General features: G+C 37.5%; 1 protein-coding gene across 6 annotated transcripts in view; it reads left to right on the top strand.

Annotated features, from left to right (window-relative positions):
* CDC14A (cell division cycle 14A) overlaps positions 1–18,445 on the top strand; it is a 164,620-nt gene that overhangs the window by 17,530 nt on the left and 128,645 nt on the right. For 4 of the 6 annotated variants that reach the window (XM_005542589.5, XM_005542587.5, XM_065548983.2 and 1 more), the window contains exons 3-4: positions 4,344–4,419; positions 17,862–17,954. In XM_005542589.5, coding sequence (XP_005542646.1) covers positions 4,344–4,419; positions 17,862–17,954 — 169 coding nt within the window. Of the gene's footprint in view, positions 1–4,343; positions 4,420–11,260; positions 11,436–17,861; positions 17,955–18,445 lie in introns of all 6 variants that reach the window. The other 2 variants (XM_074000697.1, XM_045366501.3) reach the window with 2 other exon arrangements.

Genomic DNA, 18,445 nt, shown 5'->3' with positions numbered 1-18,445 from the left:
TGGATTCTAGGTATTAGACCTTTGTCAGATACATAGTTTGCAAATATTTTTTCCCCTTCCGCATGTTGTCTGTTTACTCTGTTGATAGTTTATTTTGCTGTTCAGAAGCTCTTTAATTAGGTCCTACTTGTTAATGTTTGCTTTTTGAGGACTTAATCATAAATTATTTCCTGAGGCTGATATTTAGAATGGTGTTTCCTAGATTTTCTTGTAAAATTCTCCTTTTTTTTTTTTTTTTTTTGAGACAAGGTCTTTCTTTGTCACCTAAGTTGGAGTGCTATGGCATAATCATGGCTCCCTGCAACCTTGACCTTCTGGGCTCAAGTGATCCTCCTGCCTCAGCCTCCCAAGTACCTAGGACTATAGGTGTATGCCACCACACCTGGCTAATTAAAAAAAAAATTTTTTTTTTGAGACAGTGTCTCATTTTGTCACCCAGGCTGGAGTGCAGTGGCACCATCAGAAGTCACTGCAGCCTCGACCTCCCAGGCTCAAGCAATTCTCCTGCCTCAACCTCCCAAGCACCTGGGACTACAGGTGTAAACTACCACGTCCAGCTAATTTTTATATTTTTTTGGTAGAGATGGGGTTTTGCTATGTTGCCCAGGCTGGTCTCGAACTCCTAGGGTCAAGTGATTGGCCTGCTTCAGCCTCTCAGAGTGTTGGGATTACAGGAGTGAGCCACTGCGCCTAGCCTAAAGTTTTTTTTTGTAGAGATGGAGTCTCTCTTTGTTGCCCAGGCTAGTCTCAAACTCCTGAGCTCAAGCAGTCCTCCCACTTTGGCCTCCCAAAATGCTGTTTAATAAGCATGAGCCACGGCTCTTGGCCTCTTCTGGGATATGTAGTTTGAGATCTTACATTTAAATCTTTAATCTATCTTGAGTTAATTTTTGTGTATGGTGATAGATAGGAGACCAGTTTCATTCTTTTGCATTTGGCTAGCCAGCTATCCCAGCACCATTTATTGAATAGGAAGTCCTTTCCCTATTGCTTATTTCTGTTGATTTTGTTGAAGATCAGATGGCTGTAGGTGTGCAGGTTTATTTCGGGGTTCTCTATAATGATCCATTGTTCTATGTGTCTGTTTTTGACCAGTACCATGCTGTTTTGGTTATTATAGCCTTAAAGTAGAGTTTTAATTTGGGTAATGCGATGCCTCCGGGTTTGTTGTTTTTGCTTATTACTTTGGCTATTTGGCCTTATTTCGGTTCCATGTGAATTTCAGAATAGTTTTTTTTCCTAATTCTGTGAAAAATGATATTGGTAGTATAATAGGAATAGTGTTGAAACTGTAGATTGCTTTGGGCAATGTAGTGATTTTATCCATATTGTTTCTTCCAATAACATGAGCATGGAATGTTTTTTCATTTGTGTTGTCTATGACTTCTTTTAGCAGTGTTTTGTAGTTCTCCTTGCAGAGATCTTTCATCTTGGTTAGATGTATCCCTAGGTATTTTAGTTCTTTTGAGGTATTGTAACTGGGATTACATTTTTGATTTGGCTCTTAGCTTGAATATTATTGGTGTATGGAAATGCTACTGATTTTTGTACATTGATTTTGTATCCTGAAACCTTATTGAAGTTGTTTATCAGTTCCAGGAGTCTTTTGGCAGAGTCATTAGGATTTTCTAGGTATATCATTATATTGTCAGTGAAAAGAGATAGTTTGACTTATTTTCCTATTTGAATGCCTTTTATTTTTTCTTTGGTTGCTTGCTCTGGCTAGGACTTCTAGTACTATGTTAAATAGGAGTGGTAAGAGTGGGCATCCTTGTCTTACTTCAGTTATTAAAGGGAATGCTTCCAACTTTTGTTCATTCAGTATGATGTTGGTTGTGGGTTTGTCATAGTTGGCTCTTATTATTTTGAGGTATGTTCCTTTGATGCCCAGTTTAAGGTTTTTTTTTTTTATCATGAATGGATGTTGGATTTTATCAGAAGCTTTTTTTGTGTCTTTGAGATGATCACATTTTTAAAATTTTAATTCTGTTAATGTGGTGCATCATATTTATTGATTTGCATATGCTGAACCAACCTTGCATTCCAGGAATGAAGCCTACTTCGTTGTGATGCATAAACTTTTTGAGGTGCTGCTGGATTTGGTTTGTTGAGGATTTTTGTGGCTAACTTGAATTATTTTTGCTTTCTCAAAATTTATTCAAAGTGAGTTTAGAAAGCTGAAATAACCATAGCTAAAAATCCCAAATTTAACTTTAAATTCTACCAGTGTCAATATTCATATTCAAGTAGAAAAACAAGGTATATTAGTCAAAAGTTTTGCTTCCATTAACCTAAGGATGAGAAAATATCTTATATAGAAAAAAGGTTACCTTAATCAATACTGGTAGGTGTGTATTTATACACAGGCATACCATGGAGATATTGCAGGTTTGGTTCTAGACCACTGCAATAAAGCAAATACTGCAATAAAGCAAGTCACACAAGTTTTTTTGGTTTCTCAGTACATATAAAAGTTATGTTTATACTATACTGTGGTCTATTAAGTGTGTAATAGGGTTGTGTCTAAGAAAGAAATGTATATACCTTAACTAAAAATACTTTATTGCTAAAAAATGCTAATGATCATCTGAGCCTTTAGCAAGTTGTAATCTTCTTGCTGGTGGAGGGCCTTGCCCAAATGTGATGGTTGCTGAGTGATCAGGGTGGTGGTTGCTGAAGGTTGGGGTGGCTGTGGCAATTTCTTAAAATAAGACAGCAGTGAAATTTTGCCATATTGACTGACTCTTCCTTTCATGAAAGATTTTTCTGTCGCATGAGATGCTATTTGATAGTGTTTAACTCAAAGTAGAGCTTTCAAAATAGGAGTTATTCCTCTCAAACCCTGCTGCTACTTTATTGACTAAGTATGTGTAACATTCTAAATTTTTTGTTGTCATTTCAACAATATTTACAGCATCTTGAACAGGAGTACATTCCATCTTAAGAAACCAGTTTCTTTGCTCATTCATGAGCAAAGCGTGTGAGCATGATAAAGTTGAATGAGAAGCAACTCCTCATTCAAGTTTTATTATGAGAATTCAGCAATTAGGCTCTACTTCTAATTTTAGTTATCTTGCCATTTCCACTACATCTGCAGTTACTTCCATCACTGACATCTTAAACCCCTCAGTGTTACTCATGAGGGTTGGAATCAACATCTTGCAAACTCCTGTGAATGTTAGTATGTTGACCTCCTCCCATAAATCTTAAACCTTATGAACCAACCTCTGCTAACTTCATACTTTTATTCTGCAGCTTCCTTACCTCTCAGCCTTCATAGAATTGAAGATAATTAGGGCCTTGCTTTGGATGAGGCTTTGGCTTAAGGGAATGTTGTGGCTGGTTTCATCTTCTGTTCAGATCACTAAAACTTTCTCCATATTAGCAATAAAGATATTTTGTTTTCATATCATTCATATGTTCCCTGAGGTAGCACTATTAATTTCCTTCAAGAACTTTTTCTTTACATTCGCAATTTGGCTGTTTGGATCGAGAGGCCTAGCTTTTGGCTATCTTGGCTTTCAATATACCTTCTTCACTAAGCTTACTTTTTGATTTAAAGTGAACCATGTGCAACTTTTCCTTTTACTTGAACACTGAGAGGCCATTATAGGGTTATTAAACATTTTTGAATAGTGGGAGGATATGTGAGAACTGAGACTTTATGAAGACTAATGTCTTTCTTGGAATACAGGATGAAAGGAAAGGGGAGAGAGATTTTAAAAAGTACAGGCACTTCTCAAAAGAAGACATTTATGCAGCCAACAGACACATGAAAAAATGCTCATCGTCACTGGCCATCAGAGAAATGCAAATCAAAACCACAATGAGATACCATCTTACACCAATTAGAATGGCAATCACTAAAAAGTCAGGAAACAACAGGTGCTGGAGAGGATGTGGAGAAATAGAAACACTTTTACACTGTTGGTGGGACTGTAAACTAGTTCAACCATTGTGGAAGACAGTGTGGCGATTCCTCAAGGATCTAGAACTAGAAATACCATTTGATCCAGCCATCCCATTACTGGGTATATACCCAAAGGATTATAAATCATGCTGCTATAAAGACACAAGCCTGCCCTGGCTTCCCAAAGTGTTGGGATTACAGGCGTGAGCCACCGCGCCCAGCCACTGGTTCCCTGTTAAAATAGAGACTAGTTAGAGTAACTAGAGGGCATTAGGATGAAACCATTAGTTATTTGGATTATACCATGGATCAGATTGGTTATAAGATAATTGAAATTTGATTGTGAATTTAATGAAATTAAAGATGAACGTTGATGTTACTGAAAGTTATACTTTTACTAAATACTAACTTTTTTGTTTTTCTTTTATCTTAGTTTCTATGCAGATTTTGGACCGCTGAACTTGGCAATGGTGTACAGATATTGCTGCAAACTAAACAAGAAACTAAAAGTGAGTATTGTAGTGATATTTGTAATTTGGAATTAAAATATTTGAACCATAGGGTCTGCTCAGTGGGGTTGGTGTGCATGCAATATTTAGTCAGATGATCTTGATCTCTGGAAATTTATGTGAGTAGTTCACCTAGAATTTGAAAGTGATCCTCCTGATTATACCACAAAGGACATGCTAACCTCTTTCAGTTTTCAGAATGAGTTGCAATATGAGCTGAATGAAGTCACTGGAATAGTGATCTAAGAAAGAAAGCACAAATCCTTTTAGGCTGTTGTTAATGAGTCTATCAAATTCCCTCCTAGGATAATTTTTCTGAAACTTTCAGATATGCCTGTAGACCCTTTTTCCAAGTGATGAAAAGGGCTCATCATGGCTGGAACTGTGTGCATAACATTTTCTGTTTGGTCAAGATTGAAATTTTTTGCATGTTTCTTAAATGTTCTGTGTAGTTAACAGCCAAGTGAGATTGATGAACCAGCAGCGACAGAGAATGGAATTTTACCTGAGATGATAGCATTCTGGTCATACATTTCGTATTCATCTATATTTTTGATTTCACATGGGTATCTGGTTTCATTTTCTGTACTTTTATGTGGATTTTGACATGTGGCTTTTTTTTTTCTTCTTCAAGCATATGAGGAAACTCATCTATATACCTAGTTTAGTAAACTTATTTTATCACACAGAAAGCAATATGTATCTCTTTTTCTTCCAATTTCTAAATGAAGATCTTAACGATTTCAGTTTGAAAGACAGAATGCTTGCAATCTACACATCTGACAAAGGGCTAATATCCAGAACCTACAAAGAACTCAAACAAATTTACAAGAAAAAAACAAACAACCCCATCAAAAAGTGGGCAAAGGATATGAACAGACATTTCTCAAAAGAAGACATTCATACAGCCAACAGACACATGAAAAAATGCTCATCATCACTGGCCATCAGAGAAATGCAAATCAAAACCACAATGAGATACCATCTCACACCAGTTAGAATGGCGATCATTAAAAAGTCAGGAAACAACAGGTGCTGGAGAGGATGTGGAGAAATAGGAACGCTTTTACACTGTTGGTGGGATTGTAAACTAGTTCAACCATTATGGAAAACAGTATGGCGATTCCTCAAGGATCTAGAACTAGATGTACCATATGACCCAGCCATCCCATTACTGGGTATATACCCAAAGGATTATAAATTATGCTGCTATAAAGACACATGCACACGTATGTTTATTGCAGCACCATTCACAATAGCAAAGATTTGGAATCAACCCAAATGTCCATCAGTGACAGATTGGATTAAGAAAATGTGGCACATATACACCATGGAATACTATGCAGCCATAAAAAAGGATGAGTTTGTGTCCTTTGTAGGGACATGGATGCAGCTGGAAACCATCATTCTTAGCAAACTATCACAAGAACAGAAAACCAAACACCGCATGTTCTCACTCATAGGTGGGAACTGAACAATGAGATCACTTGGACTCAGGAAGGGGAACATCACACACCGGGGCCTATCATGGGGAGGGGGGAGGGGGGAGGGATTGCATTGGGAGTTATACCTGATGTAAATGACGAGTTGATGGGTGCAGCACACCAACATGGCACAAGTATACATATGTAACAAACCTGCACGTTATGCACATGTACCCTACAACTTAAAGTATAATAATAATAAATAAATTTAAAAAAAAAATCAAAAAAAAAAAAAAAAAGAAAGACAAAATGCTATACAGCAGACTCTTAAGGGTAAATAATAAATTATAGTGCTCAGGTATTTTACTCTTTCTGCTGGGTAAAATGTTACTAGTGTTACATAGTAGAATGCCTTGGACATGTTAACTGTTCTGTGATTGTCTTTTGATTTGATTGGTTTTTAATGAACTTAGGTATAAAAAGCAGTCTGATGGAGAATTTCCTGTAGAATATGTTGTATCCTTATGAATTTGAAGTTTTGCCATTGATTTCAAAGTGAGAGGTGGACATGGAATTATACCAAAAAGAATCAATAATCATATAACATATTAGGTTGGTGCAAAAGCAGTTGTGGTTTTTACAATTACTTTTAATGTTAAAAACCACAATTACTTTTGAACCAACCCAATAAAATCTGTTTTACTCAACTTTTATAGGAATTAACTTATAAAGTAGTCTGACTTGAAAAGATACATGTAAATTCCTTTAATTAAGCCAGATCTGTTTTTCAGAAAAGAAACCCGTATTTTAGAAAGTAAAATAGAGGTTTTTGCAATCACTAAGGAAGTAAATAATATCCTTTTTAAATAAAATGAACTTTTAATGGCTGAATAAACAAGAAAAGGAAATTAATAAATAATGGAAGTCTATTTTTTTTCTTTTGAAGACCAAGGAATTTCTTTGCTGTCTTGATTAGTCATTAGTATGTAGTTGGAATGAATTGGGTGTTATAATTAATCTGGGAACTGAGTACTATCTAGGGTAGCCAAAGAGAAAGGAGTCATTATCAGGAAAGTAAAATCACTGGTGTGACTCAGTGTTCTACTCATAGCAGTTGCACGAGATTAGATGGGTTGAGTTGAGACTATTTTTTTCTACCATTTTCTACACTGAACAGTATGGTAAGTGTACGTATGTAAACTTGTTTCTATTTGCTTTCATTTATAATGCTTTGTTTCAACATTATGGAAGTTTAATAAAGTTTAAACTTTATTAAAACTCCACGTGGTTCATTTTAGTGGTAAGGTAATCTGTTGGATGTCTGGAATGACATATGTAGCTTTAGGACAATTAATGGGCACTGTATTACTTGCTGAATGATTGCGTTTTAAAAACTCAAGTGTTGATAAGTCGTGAGTTATCTCAATGAAGCGTACTAAATAGAATCTCTAATTAGGAGAAAAAGATTTACTGTACCAATCCAAAGGTGGAATTGCTTCAGTTTTGTGGAATCTTAGTTTCTTCATCCGTAAAACCGGAATTATAGAACTGTCACGGGGTGGTGGTTAGTATTGTATTAGAAAATATATGTGTCTTAGTCTGTTTTGCCTTGCTACAAAGGAATACCAGAGGCTAGGTAATTTATATATAAAGAAAAGAGTTTTATTTGGCTCACGGTTCCACAGGCTTTGTACATGAAGTATGGCACCAACATCTTCTTCTGATGAATCCTTCAGGAAGCTTTCACTCAAGGCAGAAGGTGAAGGGGAACAGTCATGTCATGTGGCGAGAGAGGGAGCAAGGGAGAGGGGAGGGAGGTGCCACACTCTTTTTAACAACCAAATCTTGGGGGAACTAAGAGTGAAAACTCACTCAATCCCCTCAGAATGGCACTGAGCTGTTCATGAGGGATCTGCTCCCATGACCCAAAGCCCCACCTCTTAACACTGGGGATCACATGAGATTTGGAGAGGACAAATATCCAAAGTGTATCAATATGTAAAAGCTTTGTACATTTTAAAGTCCTATACATAATAAAGTTACCAATGTAACATTTGTGAATTCTGATAGGGAATATAATAAAGACAATTCTTCTACAAAATTGATGAACACCCGCTTCTCAGCCTTAAAGCTGTTGTTTCTATATGGGAAAGCTGTCCAATATAATTTTAGGAATCTAAATGACCATTTAGGCAAGACTCAGAAAGGGAGGCCTGGGAAAGGTGTGTGACTTGCCCAATGCAGCAGGTAAAGTCAGTGCTAGATTTCATGGCTCTCGACTGCATTTTTCCTGTCCTTCTTTCCACCTTCGGTAGCAACCATAGCCTCTGGTTTACAGTCACCCTTTGTTCACTCTTCGCATTGCCCCAGCTACCTCACCTTGTTGTCCCACGCTAACTTTGAGGCTTCTCTGCCTCTTTCATTCCTGTAAAGGTTAGGGCCATTCTGTCTGCTTCACTTCCAGGAACCCAGACTCCAGATTCTCCCCTTTGGAAAATGCCTTTGTTACTCACCTTGCACATTCTGTCCCTCTCACACTACTGGGATTGCTAGACTTTCAGTCTCCCTGTTCTCTCAGTCCACTGGCACCCTGCTGATGTCTCTTGCCGGCAGCCCATGGTCACTTACTTCAGTAAGGTCTTGGGTACTTTGCTTTCTTGTCTTTCTGCCTTGTCAGCTCTCACCCTTGGTGTCTTCCCAGTGGATGATTTCATGCACTAATTTACTGGGAAGCAGCAGTACCCTTGCCACTCCCAGCCTTGCACTTTACTCTGCCATACCAGCTGTTCCATGCATTTGCTCATGAAGACCAGTCTGACTGGGATGCCCTTACCCTCTGGCTTGATAGTTCTTCATTCTTTAATACCTTGTCCAGCCACCACCTTTTAGGAAGCATCTTCCTGTCATTTTGGACTGGATTGAGGGTGCCTCCCTTGTTTTCCCATAATTCTCTGTGCAGCTCTCTATCCTTGATGAATTGTGATGACCTGTTTTCACCTGTCATTCTCGCTAGACTATGACCTCCTAGAGGGTGGGAGGTGGGGGATATAATATATCTTTGTGTTCTCAGTGCCCAGTGCAGGGACAACAGACACACAGAGACGTCTTTTGACTTTGTCATGGTCCCCTTTATTTGCAGATCTCGCTTTCTCCTTTTGCTTCCAGAGGTTGCAGAAGAAGAGCCTGCCTCCATCCTTCCTGTGCGCTGATTTCTTAGCCCTTTGTTATCTCACTTTTGCCTTCCCTACTCTACTGAAACTGCTCTAATAGCATCTTAAATGCCGAATCTGATGGCATTTGCTGGATCCTCAAACTCCTTTACTTCTCTGAGTAATTTCACACTGTGTTAACCAGTAACAACTTCTTAGATTTCTTTTCTTGTGTGATTTCCCAATTCTTTTAGGCACATTTCATTTTTTAGTTTGGAAATTTTTATTCCTTCCAAGAAAGCTTGTATGATTTTTCTTCCTTATTCTATGCTTTATATAGATAGGTAATATTTTGCTGTACATTTTATTCCAATCCCAAATTTCTCATTTTTGAAATGAGAAGGTGTTTTTTTCCAGTTGATGATTCGAGGTGGTGATTTATCGCTATTTTTGTGTGTATGTGTCCATACGCATTCTATTCCCAATGGCCTTATTTTAATTATGTCAATTAGAATGGAAAATTATTCCATCAAATGTATGCTTAGATTAAAAATCCAAACATAAAAGGCATCATCACCAACGAAAAACCTGCTGCTTATTTAAACTGCTTTAAAAAATTGTCAGTACTAGGATTTAGGTAGTAATAGGTTACTTTTTGGTATTTCCCCTAGGATAGGGGAAGCAATCAAAAGAGGGAAGATACATTGAAGTGAGAACAACTTGTTAAACTGTGTATGCTATTTAATGTTAAATGTCATCAATGATTGATAGGCTAGAGCCGAAATTATTATTCTGGTAATTCAAGGGATCCATAAACCCTTGAAATTATATGTACAATTTTGTATGCATTTACATTTTTCTTCTGGGAGGATTCATGGCTTTTCTTCAGGTTCTCAGAGGGATCCTTGACACAGACAATGCTAAGAACACTGGGCTAACGTCTTCTGAAAAAGAAGACTTTACTAACAAAAGACAAAGTTGTGATATTTTGAAAAAACTGAATACCTTCCTCAATCTATTCTTTTTTTTTTTTTTTTGAGATGGGGTCTTACTGTGTCACCTGGGTTGGAGTGCAGTAGTGCGGTCATAGCTCACTGCAGCCTCAAACTCCTGGGCTTAGATGATTCTCCCACTTCAGTCAACTGACTAACTGGAACTATAGGTGTGCACTTCTGTACCCCACCCAGCTAACTTTTTTTTTTTTCTTCCCAGTTTTTGTAGAGGCAGGGACACACTACGTTGATAAGGCTGGTCTTGAACTTCTGGGCTTAAGCTATTCTCCTGCCTCAGCCTCCCAAAGTGGTGAGATTACAGGCATGAGCCACTGTGCTTGGCCATCAATACAGTTTTAATTATTGATTTCATTTTCCTCTGAGAAAAATAAAACCTCAGCTTGGAGGAAAAAAAAATCTCTGAGAAAAGGGGACATTTTCTAGGGCAGTGCTTTTTCTTTTTTTTTTAATACCTGCTGTTATGAATCAACAGGATAATTACAGTAATCTTGAGGACTGTTTTAAAAAAGGATTAAGGGAATAGTCACAGAAATGTAATTTTAAATTTACAAAACATCCCACATAGCCCTTTCAGGGTAAAAGGGGAAGGGGGTGGTCATGATGAAACCAACGATTATATTGAAGCATTGGAAGTACCTGGCAGATGGTGGGGCTTAGGGAATGTCCTTGTTGCTGAATGAATCAGTGCCATAATCCTATCCTGGAAACCAGGCACCTGCCACCATATCAGGTGGTTATATACACAAGAACTCTTTTGATATAATGACTAGACCACCCTATTATAACTACAAAAACATGTTGAGATTTCTTCATGTGGTTCTCTTCTGTTTCTGGCTCTTGGGTTTGTAGGGAAGAAAAGCAAGCTACATTCTGGAGATAGTTCATGTAGTTTAAAGAGGTTCTAGGGGCTCCAGAGCAATGTCATCTCCCATGGGAGCGAGCATAAACAGAGTTTGCAAGGCAAGAAACACTTATGCCTGTTAGGAATCCTCAGGCAGGAAGAACCCCGTTTATAGAGAATCCCACAGGCCTTCAATTATTGATTATTAACACGATCAAATCATCTTTATGAGGAACTTTTCTCTGACATTTTGACTTCTGCTTTAATCAAATGTGCTATTTCATTAATGAAATGTGTTGGGTTTGTAACAAAATGGGCCACACAGAGAGACACCTTTTTCTTTTTAAAGGAATGATTCAATCTATTTCATCTTGGCACTAAATAAAAACATAAACCGTATTTTGTTTTGTACAGCCAAAGAACATTTTCCAGAGTATTCCTTTCCTGAGAAAGTTGGAGGTAAAACTTGTAAAGGTCATGGCTGCTCACAGGAAGACCTGCTCATTTTATCGCTTTTGCAGTGAGATGACCACTGATTGCTATGGAGATGCTGATTGCTGCGGCCATTACTGGTCTAGCCTAGCCACCTGTAAGAGAATGATGCCTTGGTCATTGCGGTCTCTGTGCTGTGATCTCCTTAATGTGACCATGATCATTGACAGAACTTGCATGTTTAGGAGGTGCATGGGCTCTATTTTTATTAAACAGCATCTTATCCAGGCTGCACTAATGTCTTCCTTAGCTCAGTCAGACTGATTCATACAGCTTAATTAAACACAGTGTTCTAACCAAATAACTTGAAGATTTTACTTTTCTGTGTTTCTTTAAATTGACCATTAACTCTTTTTTTTCCTTTTTGCCTTTGGCTTTGAGCCTAATTGTATCACCTTTTGTTATTGAATGGTTAAGTAGTTTGTGCTTTCCTGACTGAAGCTGAACAAGTGCATGATTTGTGTTTGTTGCCATAATCTGAGCGTAGCCTGAGCTATTTGTTATTTGTGCAGCTTGTCATTATTTTTTTCTCTCTCCAAGTTGCTGTGGCTTGTGTTTTGCAAGGTGTTATCCCACTAGAATATAACCTTTCACATAGCTTTTCTTTCCAAGATGGAAAATGTCTGGGGTCAATACCCTTATCTTAATTTGTATTGTTCTATCATAGCAGTCATTGTACTTTGGTTTATAAGTACATTTAGTATTTATGATATACACTTATGATTTACATAACAGGGGCAAAACTTTGACTCTCAGGTAAGCAATACAGAAATTTCTGTAGGTTTGATTATGTTAATTGATAGATAGTCAATACTAAATTCCACCTTTTATCTACTATTTTTTTTGCCTTGTTAAATGAGACACTTACTGTACCTGTAATTAGTATCATTTTATTGGTCCTTGTGTGCTGTAAATGCATCCCTATACAGTTATTCTCCTCTGTAATAAGCCTTGGCCAATATTTTGCATTAAATATTCATTAGCCTTTGAGGTTAGAGAGTGGGTTTCTTCTCCCCTTGTCACTGCATTGCTCAGCCATGTGTTTGACACACAACAGCTGCTCAATTCATGCTGATGGAACCCATAGAATCTTCTTCAGCGGCAGTATGCTGGCACCCAGATTTAGCAAATTGGTCACCTGTGGCTTGCATTCTGTCCACAGACATGTTTTCTTGAGCATAAACACTGTTTAAAAAACTTTAATTCATAGTCAATATCTGCAGTTTATGAAAGCTTCCCTTTTGACTTTTTTGAAATATTGCAGTATCTGACCATTCTGCACCTAGATTCCCTCATGAGCAGCAGGTTGGAGCTCAGTGCGCTTTGGATAGGGAATGCTTTTCTTGTTTACCAGCTGCCCCACTTCAGATTCTTGGCACCTGAGAATGTCTGAATTTGGAACCTCTGGAATAATGACATTTAAGGCAGCTTAATTACGGAATCATTAAAGGGACTTGTTCCTAAAGTGTTATCACCTGGAATGCATGAATTTACAAATTGTAATAAGGTTTGCTGAGGAATCTGGGGAAATGTGTTTTTTGTAAAATGCTTTTAAAAGGCTTATTGCATGATTTAGAATTCCTTTTTAAGAGAATGTAGAGTTCTTTGGGGACATCTTGACCAGATGGACAGCGTTTTAGCTTCCATATAAAAGATTCCCATTGGTGGAACCAGGTACATGTTTAGGTAGTGCTTCTCCAAAATTTAGCCATTTCTTAGAGTAGTGGATTTCAATGTGTGATGTCTGGACCAACAGTGTCAGCATTACTGGAAAACCTGTTAGAAATGTAAATTCTCAGGCCCTACTGAATCAGAAATTCTGGAGGTGAGACCCAACATTCTGTGTTTTATTATATAAGCCCTGCAGGTGATTCTGAACCAATCTGTTAAAAGAATGAGATACAATACAATAATAATATAATAGAATTTAGAGTTAGATTTAGTTATTTCTGAAAAATCTTAGTACTGTTGACCAGTTCAACCTGAGAATTATTTAAATTCTGAAGCATGAAACTTGTTATGGCCTCACAATTAAGATTTAGACAAATTATCAGGCTCAATGAGAAAGTTCTGGATTGATCCTGCTTACTACTCTTACCGTGTAAATGTTCCTCAAAGGCCCTCTCTGGCTCTGGGCTTATGTTCTCCTTGTAAAACACAGTATGCTTATTATATTTTAGCCTTGCCCAGGACCCCTAGTCTGGGAGACATTATGTGTCTGATTAAACTAGACCCCTCTGGTGCCATTTCTATTGCTTTGGGAAATGGTAAAATGTCACAAGTGAGCAATAAATGCAAGCCGTTGTTTATGGTTATTATAGAGGGCTGGCTGTATCCACTTCAGTCTAGAAAGTTCAGAAGGGTATTTGCTTTGTAATCCCCGCACTTTGAGAGGTTGGGGTGAGCAGATCACTTGAGGTCAGGAGTTCAAGACCAGCCTGGCCAACATGGTGAAACCCCATCTCTACTAAAAATACAAAAATGAGCCAGGCGTGGTGACACCTTCCTGTGGTCCGAGCTACAGAGGAGACAGACCGGAGTAAGGAAGAGGCCACTGTCCAATTTAGAGGCATGATATTCTCCTGATATTAGGGCAGAATCTGAGAAAACATCGATTGGGCTCATACATAGAGTCCTGACCTATTGTCCCCAAACTGTGACTTTGTCTGCATGGTAAAGTTCTTCCATGAAAGATCTCAAAAGAGAAGTTAATGTTCCATAGCGGGTACTTCAGTCATCAGTGTCTCCACTGGGTGTTAGTATTGCTTCTTCTAGGGTGCTTTGATTATGTAATAGTATTTTTTAAGTGGGGGACGTGCTTAAAATTTGAGAGGGAAAAACATTAAAGAGTTTTTTTTTTTTTTTTTAAATCAGCCCACTCATACAAAACATCAGCTAAAAAATTGACAAAATATGTTGTTATCCCTCAAATTTTTATTCCAATACCAAAATGTCTCCTCTGTTGAACAACATCACTGGTATAAAACCATGGGCCAGGATGACCGTAAGAGGGAGGCCCAGTTGTGAAAAGGAAGGGACATTAGCACAAGGCCTCATTTTGAGATTAGCAAATTTTAGATTAATTAGGAAATTAATTAGGAAATTAGGACAAGGTCTAATTTTGAGATTAGCAGATTGTTCTCTGCTCTCATTCACTTTGAATTCTTTTGATTCCTCGAGTGAGAGAACTCCACTCTCAGTGATTTGGCCTTGGAGATATTGGCCAAGCTTCACTAAGCAGGAAATCATTTCTTGGTTGGAGTGCTTTTGAAACTTAACTGAGGAAACTGAATTCCAAAAATATCTAAGCAAAGTAAATGCTAGCAGCTTTAAACATTTTCCTAAAAATCAGGCAGAAAGCTCTAAAAAAAAAAAAAAAAGTCAGTTATGTTTGCTTCCTGTGGGCAGTTTCTCATAGGAAATATTTTTAAATAAAGTTTCTAGGAAGATTTTGTGAAGACTTTTCTTTATCTGATGTGATTTATGAAAGCTTATAAAGTTTAAACATTCTTCTAAAATATTTAAAGTGTTAATTTGTATTATATTTACTTAAAGAATATTTATAGCTATACAGTGAAAAGAAAGTCTTCCTCAGAATTCTGTCCTTTAGTTTTATGGTTCATGTTCCAGGATAAGTCTCTGTATTCTATATACGTTAGAATGAGAGAGAGATAAAACAAAACCAGGCAAACACAAAAGATTCTACTCCCCTCAACCCCCTCCAAAAAACCCAAGAAAGAAATCAGCATCAGTGATGAAAGAACAGCACTATGACTTGTCCCTTTCAGCAAGTAGATTTGTAAAATAAATAGTTTCACATTATTAAACAATAGCAGTAGTTTGTCATAAAACCTAAATTCTTAGTAGAAAAGAGCATCAAAAAAGCGAATCCAGACTTGAAGATAGACTGTTGATATTTTCTTCCCCACAGGTATTTTAGGGAATTAGGAAACATAAATAGTGAGAGGCTGGGAGCCAGGAAAGCGTTGAGTCCCTATGCTCAGTCTGACTCATGTTTATTGAGAGCCTGGCCTGTGTAAGGCAGTATTTAGATATTTGCAATTCAGAGATGATGGGAGATGCTTAGGTTTGAAGAGACTTTATTTCCTTTTTGGTAAATCAAACATAACTTATTGATGGAGAACAAATAAGTGGCAAAACCAACCAACCACCCAACAGACAATGAGACAATGAAATAAAACAGAAAAAGCAAATGTTCAGGCAGTCAGTAGTCCCAAATTAAGAAAGTGAGGAATCAAGTGTCAGCACCATTGGTTGTAACCTTTACATCCCTAGGTAACTTCAATGCATCAACTCAACTGAGCTGAATTAAATGCTGTGCCTTTTTTCTCTCTTTATTTCATAGGAGTATCTGTATAAACCTGTCAGGAAATAAGGGCATTGGCAATAAGAGACTTTCTTTGAGTCAAATACTATTTTTTTTGTTTGATTTTTGTTTGTTTGTTTTTGGGACAAATTCTTGTTCTGTTGCACAGGCTGGACGGCTGTGGTGTGATCATGGCTCACTGCAGCCTCTATCTCCTGGGCTTAAGTGATACTCCTACCCAGTGTTTTTGTAGAGATGAGGTCTTGCTATGTTGCCTGGGCTAGTCTCAAATTCCCTACCCTAAGTGTTTCTCTCACTTTGGGTGTTGGAATTACAGGCATGAGCCACCAGGCCTGTCCTCACATACTAATTTTTAAAAGTTTAATAAAAAGGGCACTACTGGCCGGGTATCGTGGCTCACGCCTGTAATCCCAGCACTTTGGGAGGCCAAGGCAGGTGGATTGCTTGAGCCCAGGAGTTCAAGACAAGCCTGGACAACATGGCAAGACCTCACCTCTACAAAAAATACAAATATTAGCTGGGCATGGTGGCATGTGCCTGTGGTCCCAACTACTCAGGAGGCCAAGGTGGGAGGATCGATTGAGGCGAGTAGGTCAAGGCTGCAGTGAGCCAAGATCATGCCACTGCACTCCAGCCTGGTTGCTAGGTGACAGAGCTAGACCTTTCTCAAAAAAAAAAAAAAAAGGTAAAAGATAAGAGGGTACTACTATTTTCAGATAATGTGATTCTAGGAGTTCGAGACCAGCCTGGCCAATGTGGTGAAACTCCGTCTCTACTAAAAATACAAAAAGTAGCCGGCTATGGTGGTGGGCGCCTGTAGTCCCAGCTGCATGGGAGGCTGAGGCAGGAGAATGGCTTAAACCTGGGAGGCGGAGGTTGCAGCGAGCTGAGATTATGCCACTGCACTCCAGCCTGGGTGACAAATGATTTTTGGTTATAAAAGAAATGTCTGACTTGGAGTGATGAAGATTTCTTGGCTCATTGGAGGGATACCCTTTCTGTGGTTACATGATAAAGCCAGAGTGTTGCAGTTTTGTCTTAGAACAGGCTTCAGAGATGGAAGAGGTTTTTTTTTTTTTCCTCGTAGACAATAGCAGGATCAAGAAAAGTACATAGTTGAGCTCTATTTACCTTTTTAAAAGAGGTTCTAAAAGCAGGGATTTTCTGTGTGTTGTAGTCAATTTATAAGATGGAAAAAGGTGCTTTTATAGTCAATGTGAATTTATAGACGAATATTGAAATGTACTTTTGTGCCTGTGTTTTTTTTTTTGCTAGCCCATTAAAGATGGTTTATGTACCTATATTTCGAAAATCAATTGTTAAAATACATAAATTTTGAAAAGTGAAGAAATCAAGCAGATTTCATTGAGTTGCATTGTGTTCCCATTGTCTTATACTTATTTGAGTTTTGATTAATAATTTGAATTCATTTTACAAGATCGTTTTGTCATTTTTTTTCATGTTTAGCATGTGTACAACATGCCATGTTGATTATTTTGAACTTAAATACTTGAGCATGCAGCATATTGCCTGGCATATAACAGGTGCTTAATAACTGTTTGAATTCATGAATTTAATGGATGGCTATTGTAATGTGTTGTATTAAGATGTTTGCTGATGTAATTTTTTAATGGTCTTTTTCCATTAACCATGTATTTTCAGATATTAAAAGGGGGTTGTTACAGAACATCCCAGAAAGAAAATATTAATATTGGTCTTTAAAAATAAGACTTTTTAGAGATCACAGTAGACTGGTTGACATTTACAAAAATTGTGTTATATGAAAACTATAGATAACATTCCTGGGAGTGGCAGTGGCATGTAGAGGGTAACAAAGGGTGAAGAGACTTTCTGTAGAAGATTAAGAATAAATCATCAAAAATGTTTCCTCGTAATAGAGATGCCAATAATTTAATTATTTTCCACCATATTAGTTTCTTTTCTTGGAGAGAAAGATATTAATTATATTGTTGATTCTTACATTATGATTGGGCTGTACAAAGTCTGAGCTAGTAATTCTCTAACCCTCAAATGCCATAGCAATTAAAGTTGAAAGTTGTTAAATTTTATGGGTTGTGGCACATCTTGAAGGTTAAGAGATGATGTTTGCCTTCTGTATATGTTAACATTGTCTCTGTGGTTACCCTATTTTTTTTTTTAATCTCCTCTTTCCAGTCATACAGTTTGTCAAGAAAGAAAATAGTGCACTACACCTGTTTTGACCAACGGAAAAGAGCAAATGCAGCATTTTTGATAGGTGCCTATGCAGTAAGTACCTTCTTCATGATTATTTTCTATAATCAGGCCAGTGAAATGCTAACACTGTCAGAGAAAATCCATACAAGTTTTTCAGTGGGATTGAGAGATGGTGGAGATTATTAGCAGTTTGGGAATTGACCTGTAGTGGGAAGTATGGACTAGCAGTGGTGGGGTGTTTACTCTTTGGATTTTCTTTTCTACTGGTTAATGAGAGAATCTTGGAACTGCAATATGTAGCTTGAATTCCACAGTTGTATAGGTGTTTTAATAAAAATAATACCGACCAAGGACATTTCTAGGAAAAAAAAATATGTGTGTGTATATGTATGTTTAAATGAATGAAATATGGTATTATGGAAGATTTTAAAAGACTGTTGAAGTGTTCATTTTTTGGGAGAAGAGGAAATCCTGGATTGCACAGGGGAGGACTGTTATTATTTTTATCAATCCATTCATTTATACAATTGTTTGCAGTAGGCAAACAATATAAATCCTGCATA

Source organism: Macaca fascicularis, chromosome 1 (assembly GCF_037993035.2).
Source record: "Macaca fascicularis isolate 582-1 chromosome 1, T2T-MFA8v1.1".
NCBI classification, from domain to species: Eukaryota; Metazoa; Chordata; class Mammalia; order Primates; family Cercopithecidae; genus Macaca; species Macaca fascicularis.
Note: the sequence above shows the minus strand (reverse complement) of the source record. Positions and strands in the feature narration are given on the sequence as shown.